Source organism: Salvelinus namaycush, chromosome 31 (assembly GCF_016432855.1).
Source record: "Salvelinus namaycush isolate Seneca chromosome 31, SaNama_1.0, whole genome shotgun sequence".
NCBI lineage: Eukaryota > Metazoa > Chordata > Actinopteri > Salmoniformes > Salmonidae > Salvelinus > Salvelinus namaycush.
In genome coordinates, this window is record NC_052337.1 from 11,974,046 (window position 1) to 11,987,103 (window position 13,058).

At 39.8% G+C, this 13,058-nt stretch overlaps 1 protein-coding gene across 2 annotated transcripts in view; it reads right to left on the bottom strand.

The window, feature by feature from the left end:
• LOC120025751 (tetratricopeptide repeat protein 33-like) overlaps positions 1 to 11,173 on the bottom strand; it is a 59,957-nt gene extending 48,784 nt beyond the window's left edge. Inside the window, exons 1-2 of one of the 2 annotated variants that reach the window (XM_038970364.1) lie at positions 10,711 to 10,893; positions 10,412 to 10,630 (exon numbers count right to left, since the gene is read on the bottom strand). In XM_038970364.1, the coding sequence (XP_038826292.1) occupies positions 10,412 to 10,629 (218 nt within the window). In that variant the 5' untranslated portion in view covers position 10,630; positions 10,711 to 10,893. Of the gene's footprint in view, positions 1 to 10,411; positions 10,631 to 10,710; positions 10,894 to 11,109 lie in introns of those variants that run through there. The other variant, XM_038970363.1, reaches the window with a different exon arrangement.
• Positions 11,174 to 13,058: the final 1,885 nt, after the last annotated feature.

Here is a 13,058-nt window from a genome sequence, read left to right on the forward strand (position 1 = left end):
GAACGTCCGATCTCATGGAACATTGCCTTGACATGGACACACACTAGCGATGCACATATTGGTCAATTTTGCTGCTGACTAACCGACCCTCATTAACCGGTCAACAAACGGTAAAAAAAAAAAAGCCCAAACAGTAAAATGACATGACCAACAGAAAATACTATGCATGCATAAAAGTAACGGACATATCTCATTAAGAGCTTAAAGGGTAGGAAGCATAAACTTAACCAAATGTAACATATGGATTTGCATTAGAACACACATCAAAACACCCAATGCAAAGTTACCTCACTTTTGTGTTATTCCAGTTATTACATAAAACTATTCAGAAATCCAAAGAATGCCAAAAAACATTTGCAGGGTGTTACGTAATATGGAGGGCCCGTCAAACCAGCCTATTTCCTATAATGTAAGCGCCAACAGTAATATCTTCAAATGAAAAACTTCAAATTTAACCAAATCGTTTGAACTTATGACTACTGGTTTCAATAACATTTTCTGCCAACTTACAAGGAAAAACTTTATAAATACAATTTTACAACTCAGCTTGCAAGGTTGCTAGCCAACCAGCCTGCTAATGTTAGCTCTACTAGCCTGCTAACCTTACGTATGCGCGGCGAGATTCAGTCAGTTGCTATCAACACCTAAGTTACAGCTAAATTAAAGTAAACCAAAAAGGTTTTGGAAATACAGTACGAGTCAAAAGTTTGGACAAACCTACTCATTCTATTTATTTTAATCATTTTTTACACTTTTCTACATTGTAGAACAATAGGGAAGACATCAAAACTATGAAATAACACATATGGAATCATGTTGTAACCAAAAAGGTGTTGATTCTTCAAAGTAGCCACCCTTTGACTTGATGACAGCTTTGCACTCTCTTGGCATTCTATCAACCAGCTTTACCTGGAATGCTTTTCCAAGTGTTCCCACATATGCTGAGCACTTGTTGGCTGCCTTTCCTTCACTCTGTGGTCCAACTCATCCCAAACCCTCTCAATTTGGTTAAGGTCGGGGGATTGTGGAGGCCAGGTCATCTGATGCAGCACTCCATCACTTTCCTTCTTGGTCAAATAGCCCTTATACAGCCTGGAGGTGTGTTGGGTCATTGTTCTGTTGAAAAACAAATGGTAGTCCCACTAAGCGCAAACCAGATTTGATGGCGTATGCTGCAGAATGCTGTGGTAGCCATGCTGGTCAAGTGTGCCTTGAATTCTAAATAAGTCACAGACAGTGTCACGAGCAAAGCATCCCCACACCATAACACCTCCTCCTCCATGCTTCAAGGTGGTAACCACACATGCGGAAATCATCTGTTCACCTACTCTGCGTCTCACAAAGACACGGCGGTTAGAACCAAAAACCTCAAATTTGAACTCATCAGACCAAAGAACAGATTTCCACCATTCTAACGTCCATTGCTCGTGTTTCTTGGCCCAAGCAAGTCTCTTCTTCTTATTGGTGTCGTTTTATAATGTTTTTTTTGTTGCAGCAATTTGACCATGAAGGCCTGATTCATGCAGTCTCCTCTGAACAGTTGATGTTGAGTTTAGAGGTCGACCGATTAATCGGAACGGCCGATTAAATCGGGGCCGATTTCAAGTTTCGGTATTTCGGTATTTTTGGGCGCCGATTTGCCATTTAAATTTTTTTTTTTTAACACCTTTATTGAATCTTTATTTAACTAGGCAAGTCAGTTAAGAACATATTCTTATTTTCAATGACGGCCTAGGGACGTTCTGCCTCGTTCAGGGGCAGGGTAGGGTCAGGGTATAGGGTATATGTCAGGGTATATGCAACAGTTTGGGCCGCCTGGCTCTTTGCGAACTAATTTGCCAGAATTTTACGTAATTATGACATAACATTGAAGGTTGTGCAATGTAACAGGAATATTTAGACTCATGGATGCCACCCGTTAGATAAAATACGGAACGGAATAAACGTTTTGTTTTCGAGGTCATAGTTTCCGGATTAGTCAAAGGTATATGGTTTAGAGAGAAATAGTCGACGCGTTATAATTCCTGTAATAACTTGCGGCTGAACTCGAAAGGGGTTCCTTCGTTATTTTACCGTTCATGTCTTCCATAGAGAATGTCTTGATCTACTTCAAATAAGGTCTGTGTTTCGTGCAGGCTTAAACCGCCTCGACGTTTTGATACCCGTGTAAATCTCACTAGGATAAGGTTACGTTTGTCAACATATTTTCATAAATCCACACTACATTTTTTTTTATCTTCGCTTATATTTAGCCAATATTGATCAGAGCTACCTTGTCCTATGGATATCTACACAGTTATAAAATTGGAAAGGTGGTGTAAGCCTACACGAAACACAGACCTTATTTTAAGTGAATCTAAAAATATCCTATGGAATAAATGAAGGAACCGCTTTTCAGATTTTGCTAGAAGGTGTCATGGGAATTATGACTCGCACTTTGGTCGTCAATTCTTACCATGCCCATTATTAAAATAGGATTTCCTGCATATAGAAATGACAGTTTTTGTTTTCAACATTCATCACAGGTAACTTAAACTCTATTTTTATTCAAACAGTTGAGAGTATTTGTCTCCTAAGCAGACTCTTCAGTATCATTGTCACTTCAGAGCTGTGTGTGTGTATTTATGTATTATATTAAGTTAAAATAAAAGTGTTCATTGTTCATTCAGTAATGTTGCAATTGTCATTATTACAAAAATGTGTGTGTGTGTACCGCCACAGGAAAGGAAGACCTAGAGTTACTTCTGCTGCAGAGGATAAGTTCATTAGATTTACCAACCTCAGAAATTGCATCCCAAATAAATGCTTCAGACATTAAACACATCTCAACTAGAGGTCGACCGATTATGATTTTTCAACGCCGATACCAATACAGATTATTGGAGGACAAAAAAAGACGATACCGATTAATCGGCCGATTTATAAAATACATTTTTTATATATATATATATATATATATATATATATACATTTTTTATATATATATATATATATATATATATATTTTTTTTTATATATATATATATATATATAAAAAATGTATTTTATAAATCGGCCGATTAATCGGTATCGTCTTTTTTTGTCCTCCAATAATCTGTATTGGTATCGGCGTTGAAAAATCATAATCGGTCGACCTCTAGTTGAGATGTGTTTAATGTCTGAAGCATTTATTTGGGATGCAATTTCTGAGGTTGGTAAATCTAATGAACTTATCCTCTGCAGCAGAAGTAACTCTAGGTCTTCCTTTCCTGTGGCGGTCCTCATGAGAGCCAGTTTCATTTACATTTTACATTTACATTTAAGTCATTTAGCAGACGCTCTTATCCAGAGCGACTTACAAATTGGAAAGTTCATACATATTCATCCTGGTCCCCCCGTGGGAATTGAACCCTGGTCCCCCCGTGGGAATTGAACCCACAACCCTGGCGTTGCAAGCGCCATGCTCTACCAACTGAGCCACACGGGACCAGTTTCATTATAGCACTTGAAGGTTTTTGCGACTGCACTTGAAGAAACTTTCAAAGTTCTTGACATTTTCCGGATTGACTGACCTTCATGTCTTCAAGTAATGATGGACTGTCATTTCTCTTTGCTTATTTCAGCTGTTCTTGCCAAAATATGGACTTGGTCTTTTACCAAATAGGGCTATTTTTTGTATATCACCCCTACCTTGTCACAACACAACTGATTGGCTCAAACGCATTAACAAGGCACACCTGTTAATTGAAATGCATTCAAGGTGACTACCTCATGAACCTGTTTGAGAGAATGCCACAAGTGTGCAAAGCTGTCATCAAGGCAAAGTGTGGCTACTTCGAAGAATCTGAAATATAAAATATATTTTGATTTGTTTAACACTTTTTTGGTTACAACATGATTCCATGTGTGTTATTTCATAGTTTTGATGTCTTCACTGTTATTCTACAATGCAGAACATAGTAAAACATAAATTAAAACCCTTGAATGAGAAGGTGTCCCCAAACTTTTGACTGGTATTGTATTTCTTGCCACCCATTCTAAAACTGACTGCAGCGCTTTGTTAAGTGTTGCAGTGATTTCACTTGCTGTGGTAGTTATGTGTAGAGTGTTGAGCCATCAGCATACACAGACACACAGGCTTTACTCAGAGCCAGTGGCAGGTCATAGTAAAGATTGAAAAAGGTAAGGGGCCTAGACAGCTGCCCTGGGGAATGCCTGACTATCTGTATTATGTTAGAGAGGCTTCCATTAACAAACACCCGCTCACGATCCACAATATATCAGAGGACGTAAAGCCATAATACATAATTTTTTCTAGAAGCAGATTATGATCGATAATGTCAAAAGCCGTACTGAAGTCTAACAAAACAACCCCCAGTCTTTTTATTATCAATTTCTTTTAACAAATCATTCAGTTGTGTAAGTCCCTTACATGTTAAACGCCCTTCCCTATAAGCGTGCTGAAAATCTGTCGTTTATTTGTTTACTGTGAAATAGCATTGTATCTGGTAAAACACAATTTTTTCCAAAAGTTTAGTAAGGGTTGGTAACAGGTTGATTGTTCGGCTGTTTGAACCAGTAAAGGGTGCGTTGCCAATCTTGGGTAGCAGAATTACTTTTGCTTCACTCCAGGCTTGAGGGCACTAGTTTGTGATTTTTTTTAGGTCGTTTCAATTCAATGATAAAAAACAACAACACTATTTTCGATTTTGATTATTTTAAACATTAAATGCACTATACATTATGTGGGTTGGATGCTGTAACAACAAAGAATAAAAAAAATAAAAAAAATGTCCCATGATGGTAGTTACTGCCCATTATGCTTATCATTAAGCTGCCCATTATGCTTAACATTACTTTAATAAAATATTTCAGTTGTCTATATTAAATTTGTTTTATTTGATGACTTCATTCCAAGTCATCATCTCATCTCTATAGAGCCGCTGCTTATGCTGTCTGACAAAATCACTATTTTAATAGGCCTAGTTCTTCAAAGTAAACAGGGCATACTTTTATGTCTGCTGAATACCAACTGTCTATAAATCACTTAGATCATGTATTTCCTGGTAAAAATACCTCGCTGACAGCGCATTCTTCTGGTCTCTTACGTAGCAGGCATAAAAGAAACACATAACGGACTCGTAACTGTGCAATGGATTATGCTCATTGTTGTTAATTATCACGTTTTCTGCACTAAACTATGTAGAACATTGGCCTGCTGGAAACAACAACTCCCTAGTACATTGCACAGTTCAAGCTGGATCTGATTTATATCTAAAGAAACTGCAGTAAAATGTGTGCATTAAGCCCACATAAATTATTATTATTTATTTTAATAATTTAATTCAAATAACTGAACAAAATGGAACTGAAATAGTTGAACCAATGTTGGTCAATTAGTTGTTTAAAAAACGATTCATCCCTCAGCACTAGAGCGGGCACACTTTCCTGTAGGCTTAGATTGAAGAGATGGCAAATAGGAGTGGCAATATCTTCAGCTATAATCCTCAGTAATTTTCCATCCAAGTTGTCAGACTCAGGTGGCTTGTCATTTTTTTATAAAAAAATTGTCTATCATCTCTTCCACACTCACTTTACGGAATAAAACATTACAATGCTTGTCTTTCATAATTTTGTCAGTTATGCATGAATGTGTAGGATCAGAATTTGTTGTAGGTATGTCATGCCTAAATTTGCTAATCTTGCCAATGAAAAAAATCATTAAAGTAGTTGGCAACGTTAGCCAGCTGGAACTAGCTAGGTAGCACCGATTCTCCATATGAAGTCGAGAAATAGTGCATTGTGAGTAGTTCCAAAGTTATCCGGAAATAAGTTAATAAATATGTAAAAACGCTAAAACATAACTATGTTTGTAGTTAAAGGTAACCAGATCGTGACTACAACTAAGTTACTGAGTCTTTGACCATAGTGTGTTGTTATTTTGGCAGTAAAAAAAAAAAAAATCATGTTTCCTACCCTTTAATGAAAGCATGCAACAATAGCAAGCCTTTCGTCTCACAGTCAAAGCGGTATAACCTATTATTGAACATGCAACTCCAGTAATGAAGCAGCTAACTAAACATCATTTTCAAACATTTGTCAAAAATCCATTTGTGGGAAAACACAGTTCTAATGAGCCTACCTATTGCGAGTGGTTCCATATATGATAGAGATAAAAAATCTCCTTTAGAAACTTAGAAAGAAGGTGAATCTAATAGCAACTAGGATGGGTTGTTAATATGACTAGGATTGTGACTTGGCTTCTGGGCAACAAAAGAAAGTTGATATGAAAATCAATATAATAGGAGAGAAATGCTGGTCTTTATAAAATAATTGCCTCCACGTTTCTATGGTTGGATTTTGGCTACTCTGAAGCAACGTAAGACATGCCTCATTATTTGAAGTTGTACTGCCTCAAGCTCACATTGCAAAGTGGTGCATGATGAGCTGAAGCCTGCCTGCCTTCCATTGCCTATAGCCTATGCACTCGAATGACAAAAATAAAAATATGATCTCTTTATAAATCGGTGCAATGAACAGTTTTAACACACGATTGGATTTAGAATTGTTATTTATTGAGCAATGACTGGGCTTATAAAAATCACATGTTTTGAGGAGCTGCTCACCTTGACAGATGATAGCCTAGTTTGAGGAGCAGAATAGCCTATGTATGCTGTGCGTGTGTGATAAATATATTGAACAAAAATATAAATGCAACTGGTAAAGTGTTAGTCCCATGTTTCATGATCTGAAATAAAAGATCAGACATTTTCCATACGCACAAAAAGTTTATTTCTCTCAATCTGTGCACAAATTTGTTTATATCCTTGTTAGTGAGCATTTCTCCTTTGCCAAGATAATCCATCCACCTGACAGGTGTGGCATATCAAAAAGCTGATTAAACAGCATGATCATTACACAGGTGCACCTTGTGCTGGGGAAAAAGGCAACTCTAAAATGTGCAGTTGTCACACAACACAATGCCACATATGTCTCAAGTTTTGAGGGAGCGTGCAAATGGCATGCTGACTGCAGGAATGTTCACCAGAGCTGTTGCCAGAGAATTGAATGTTAATTTCTCTACCATAAGCCTCTTCCAACGTCGTTTTAGAGAATTTGGCAGTATGTCCAACCGGCCTCACAATCGCACACCACATGTAACCACGTCAGCCTAGGACCTCCACATGCGGCTTCTTTACCTGCGGGATCGTCTGACAGCTGATGAAACTGTGGGTTTGTACAACCGAAGAATTTCTGCACAAATGGTCAGAAACTGTCTCTGGAAAGTTCATCTGTGTGCTCGTCGTCCTCACAAGGGTCTTGGCCTGACGGCAGTTCGGCAACGTAACCGACTTCAGTGGGAAAATGCGCACCTTTGATGGCTACTGGCACGCTGGAGAAGTGTGCTATTTACGGATGAATCCAGGTTTCAACTGTACTGGACAGATGGCAGACGTGTGGGCGAGTGATTTGCTGATGTCAACATTGTGAACAGAGTGCCCCATGGTGTTGGTGGGGTTATGGTATGGGCAGGAATAAGCTACAGACAACGAACACAATTGCATGTTATCGATGGCAATATGAACGCACAGAGATACCGTGATGAGATGCTGAGGCCCATTGGCGAGCCATTCATCCCCCGCCATCACCTCATTTTTCAGTATGACAATGCACAGCCCAATGTCGCAAGGATCTGTAAACAATTCCTGGATGCTGAAAATGTCCCAGTTCTTCCATGGCCTGCATACTCACCAGACATGTCACCCATTGAGCATGTAAGGGATGCTCTGGATCAACATGTATGACAGTGTGTTTCAGTTCCTTCCCATACCCAGCAACTTCCCATTGAAGAGTGGGACACAATTCCACAGGCCACAACCAACAGCCTGATCAACGGAGATGTGTCACGCTGCATGAGGCAAATGGTGGTCACACCAGATACCGACTGGTTTTCTGATCCACAAGTGTAAGATACATGATGACCAGTGAAAATACACGCGCCAATTTAATTCCACTACAATATGCAAATAAACCTATATACTGATAAGCATGACCGGTCAAATGTGACTTGTTTCAGGAAACTAGGCGCATGTCACGCGTCACTACTTCACAGGAGAGGCATTTGAATGTAAACATGCAGAAATGCCTTCTGGAACATGTGAACTTTCATGTGCCTTAATAACAAACTTCTATGCCATCTGTATATATGAATAAAATTGTTCAAATTATGAGTATAGTTGGTTTAGCCACAGAAAAAGACAGGAACCTTCCCGCTAGCCATGATTGGCTGAGATAATGGATGGAGAGATGAGATGAGAGATGAGTTCGGATTGGTCTGCCACGTAGCACGCTTCTGTCTATAACATGAGCTGCTCAGTATTTGTAGGTAATTCTTTCTAACGCAGCTTCTTTTTTTTAAAGATACCACGAAGAACTGCAAAAGTGTTTCTCTCCTCTTTCTGGAGGACAGAGTTTTGAAATCAGTGGAATGCCTGGTGAAAGCAGAGTATGAGAGCTAAGGAAAAGATTCTGGCATTGTACAAAACAACTCTCTCTTCAAACTAGGCCAACGAGAGTGTCCAAGTTCTAAAATTCTCAGGTAGAATGCCCTGCTTTTATTTCGTCAAACTCAGAACCGTAAGTTATTTTCTGTAATTAGCTCGCCATTAACTTGTAAATAACGATCTTGTTGTGAGTTTATTTTCCTGTAATAATAAACACAAATTAGCTTAAGTTATTTGAACTGACTAGCCAGCTAACTTAACTTTAGATCGCTAGCAAACTAACAAGCTAGAAACGAACCAAAACATTGCTTAGAAAGTTGCTTTTAGTTGCCTGGTTTGCTAGATTGACATATGCTCCAGAGCGACGCAGCGGTCTAAGGCACTGCATCTCTGTGCAAGACGCGTCACTACAGTCCCTGGTTCGAATCCAGGCTGTATCACATCCGGCCGTAATTTGGAGTCGGCGCACAATTGGCCCAGCGTTGTCTGGGTTTGGCCGTCATTGTAAAAAAGAATATTTTCTTAACTGACTTGCCTAGTTAAAAAAAAAAAAAATGCTAAATTCATTTTTAAAACGGATGGGTTTATTGGTGTTAAAATACACCAGTTACTATTTTTGACCACCAGGCTACTGATGTTTTGCAGCCTGTAGTTTTTCTGTTATTACTTTTTCATAGCAACAAAAAGTTTGATGTCGGTCGACAATAGAATGTTCATGATGTCACTGCGACAACTGTATATGTATATTCTTTAGTCTTGAAATCTTTGGTTGTTTGGCACACATGTGAATCCTTAAAGAAATGGGTGGGGCTCAGGCTTAAGAGGGTGTGAATGAAAAGCAGAATTACTTTCCCATTAATCATCAGCTATACTGTATGATATACCATTTTCTAGCTCTAAGTCTCTACTTTTGTCCAATGTAAAAAAAAATAATAATAATAATTCAAATTTTGCTACATAAGACCGATTTGAGCAGGTTGGTCACAAATGTATTTTCAGTAGCTAACCGATTAATATCCCTAACACACACACAGAGTTTATGTCCATCCCTCTCTGGGTCCTATGATGTCCCTCTCTAGGTTTAGTTGCAGTTAGGATGAGATGCAGCCCAAGGCTCACACGGAACCCAAACCGGCTGTGCGTGTGCGCCATCGTGCGCTATCGCGCATAAATGTATTTTGCCCCCCCCCCCCCACACCAAACACGATCACGACACGCAGGTTAAAATATCAAAACAAACTCTGAACCAATGACATTAATTTGGGGACAGGTCAAAAAGCATTAAACTTGTATGGCAATTTAGCTAGTTAGCTTGCACTTGCTAGCTAACGTTAATTTGTCCTATTTAGCTAGCTTGCTTTTGCTAGCTAATTTGTCCTGGGATATAAACATTGAGTTATTATTTTACCTGAAATGCACAAGGACCTCTACTCCGACAATTAATCCACACATAAAACGGCCAACCGAATCATTTCTAGTCATCTCTCCTCCTTCCAGGCTTTTTCATCGTTTAAATTATATGGTGATCGCATCTAAACTGTCATAGTATTACCACGACTACTGGCAAAACAGTTAGTCTTTTGATCACCCACATGGGTATAACCAATGAGGAGATGGCACGTGGGTACCTGCTTCTATAAACCAATGAGGAGATGGGAGAGGCAGGACATGCAGCGCGATCTGCGTCAGAAATAGGAATGAGTTCTATTTTAGCCCTTGGCGTCGCAGAAGCTTGTTGGCTCGCACGAGCAGTGTGGGTGCAATAATTGAATAACATGGACGCTCGCGCACGCGACATGTCCGGTCTGGTCAGCATGTTACATTAAAAGACACGTCCACAAAATGTGCCATTATACCTATCTTAAGTTGGTACTCTTGCCAAAATGAATCAAGACCATCAGGACCATAGACAAAGCCGTCACCCTCACCTGCCCTCTTGTGCCAGCACCGTCCCCTCCTCCTTCAGCCTGTTGCCCTTCGCAGCGCAGTCCTCCAGGAGGACTTCACGGCGCCGCTTGATTGCATGTAGCCAGTCCACCTCGTCCACTCCATCCTCCTCTGGCTTCTCCGCCGCGGCTTCAAACTGCTGCACCGCTGCCTTGCACACCCGCTCGCCCACTTTCCTCTTCCAGCCGAACGAAGCCATCCTGTACAGAAATGATAGTAAATTAGCTGTAGGCTTGTAAAACCTCAGCATACAAATAGCTCACTACTACTGCTAACATACACTTGAGACTTGTAACCTGAAGTTTGGGATGCCAGTCAGGTTTCTTGACGTTGAATTAGGTAGCTAGCAAGCATGTACGTTGAAAGGGAAGGGCTATACGGATACTCTTACGTGCAAACCAACGAGCCAAAATCTCAATCTGATCATTACCTTAACTTCAACCAAACCATTAACCCTGACCCTAACCTAGATAATTTGAACAATTCTGAAAATAACGTTAAATATCGGTTTGTACGTCAGGAGTGTCATAGCTAGCATGCTAACGTTAGCTAGCTATACGCTGGCTAGCAAATAGGTACAAGCGCTAACGTTTGTTAACCTGGATAACTGTAACTAATTCTTTACCAAATGCATTTTATTTAACGTGTGGCTGGATATATTTGATTAAAACGCAGTTACCTATGCTGCTGGAGCTATTGCTACGTTTTCAACTTTCGAATTAACCCGGAAGCTCTTGTGATTGTAAACACAAATATAAAGGGACAGTACCGATATTTTGAAGTCATTTGCAGGGTGTATGATATGAACAGCACAGCTATTTCGAAAAGTCTGGTCTAGAATATCTGTGTTTGGCAGTCTTCCTCTTTTGTCAGTTATAAGTAGATAGCTCTGCTTTTCAAACACATCTGTAGTTATAGACATGGAATCACTGGCCTCTTTTTAATAATGGAACACTAGGCACGGCTTTACTCATCTCATATGTACAGTTGAAGTTGGACGTTTACATTAGCCAAATACATTTAAACTCAGTTTTTCACAATTCCTGACATTTAATCCTAGTAAAAATTCCCTGTCTTAGGTCAGTTAGGATCACCACTTTATTTTAAGGATGAAATGTCAGAATAATAGAGAGAATGATTTAGTTCAGCTTTTATTTCTTTCATCACATTCCCAGTTGGTCAGATGTTTACATACACTCAATTACTATTTGGTAGCATTGCCTTTAAATTGTTTAACTTGGGTCAAACGTTTTGGGTAGTCTTCCACAAGCTTGCCACAATAAGTTGGGTGAATTTTGGCCCATTCCTCCTGACAGAGGTGGTGTAACTGAGTCAGGTTTGTTGGCCTCCTTGCTCGCACATGTTTTTTCAGTTCTGCCCACAAATTTTCTATAGGATTGAGGTCAGGGCTTTGTGATGGCCACTCCAATACCTTGACTTTGTTGTCCTAAAGCCATTTTGCCACAACTTTGGAAGTATGCTTGGGGTCACTGTCCATTTGGAAGACCCATTTGCGACCAAGCTTTAACTTCCTGACTGATGTCTTGAGATGTTGCTTCAATATATCCACATAATTCTCCTTCCTCATGATGCCATCTATTTTGTGAAGTGCACCAGTCCCTCCTGCAGAAAAGCACCCCCACAACATGATGCTGCCACCCCCGTGCTTCACGGTTGGGATAGTGTTCTTCATCTTGCAAGCGTCCTCATTGTTCCTCCAAACATAACGATGGTCATTATGGCCAAACAGTTCTATTTTTGTTTCATCAGACCAGAGGACATTTCTCCAAAAAGTACGATCTTTGTCCCCATGTGCATTTGCAAACCGTAGTCTGGCTTTTTTAATGGAGGTTTTGGAGCAGTGGCTTCTTCCTTGCTGAGCGGCCTTTCAGGTTATGTCTTATGGGACTCGTTTTACTGTGGATATAGATACTTTTGTACCTGTTTCTTCCAGCATCTTCACAAGATTTTTGCTGTTTTTCTGGGATTGATTTGCACTTTTCGCACCAAAGTACGTTCATCTCTAGGAGACAGAACGCATCACCCTCCTGAGCGGTATGACAGCTGTGTGGTCCCATGGTGTTTATACTTGCATACTATTGTTTGTACAGATGAACGTGGTACCTTCAGGCGTTTGGAAAAAACATTCTGAGGTGGATTTCTTTTGATTTTCCCATGATGTCAAGCAGAAGCACTGAGGTTGGAGGTATGCCTTGAAATACATCCACAGGTACACCTCCAATTGACTCAAATTATGTCAATTAGCCTATCAGAAGCTTCTAAAGCCACGACATCATTTTCTGGAATTTTCCAAGCTGTTTAAAGCTGTGTTTAAAGCAGTGGTGGGCCGTCAGGGCCTGCAAGGCCTTCTCTGCTGGCCTAAACATCATCAGAATATATATTTTTTTTAAATATATTTTCCCACAAATATGTATTAAATTATTCCCCAGAGTAAGAGTTATACTCTTCATTTCATAGCTTTCCTCTTGGTTGCACTGCTTCCAGCCCCAGGTTGAGATTTTGAGGGCTGGTCTTTATGTTAGATCTTTTATCCAATCATATTCAGCCATCATGTGTTGCCAGGGGTCTAAAATCTGCCCTCAGGCCTTCAGAATCAACAGTGCGGGC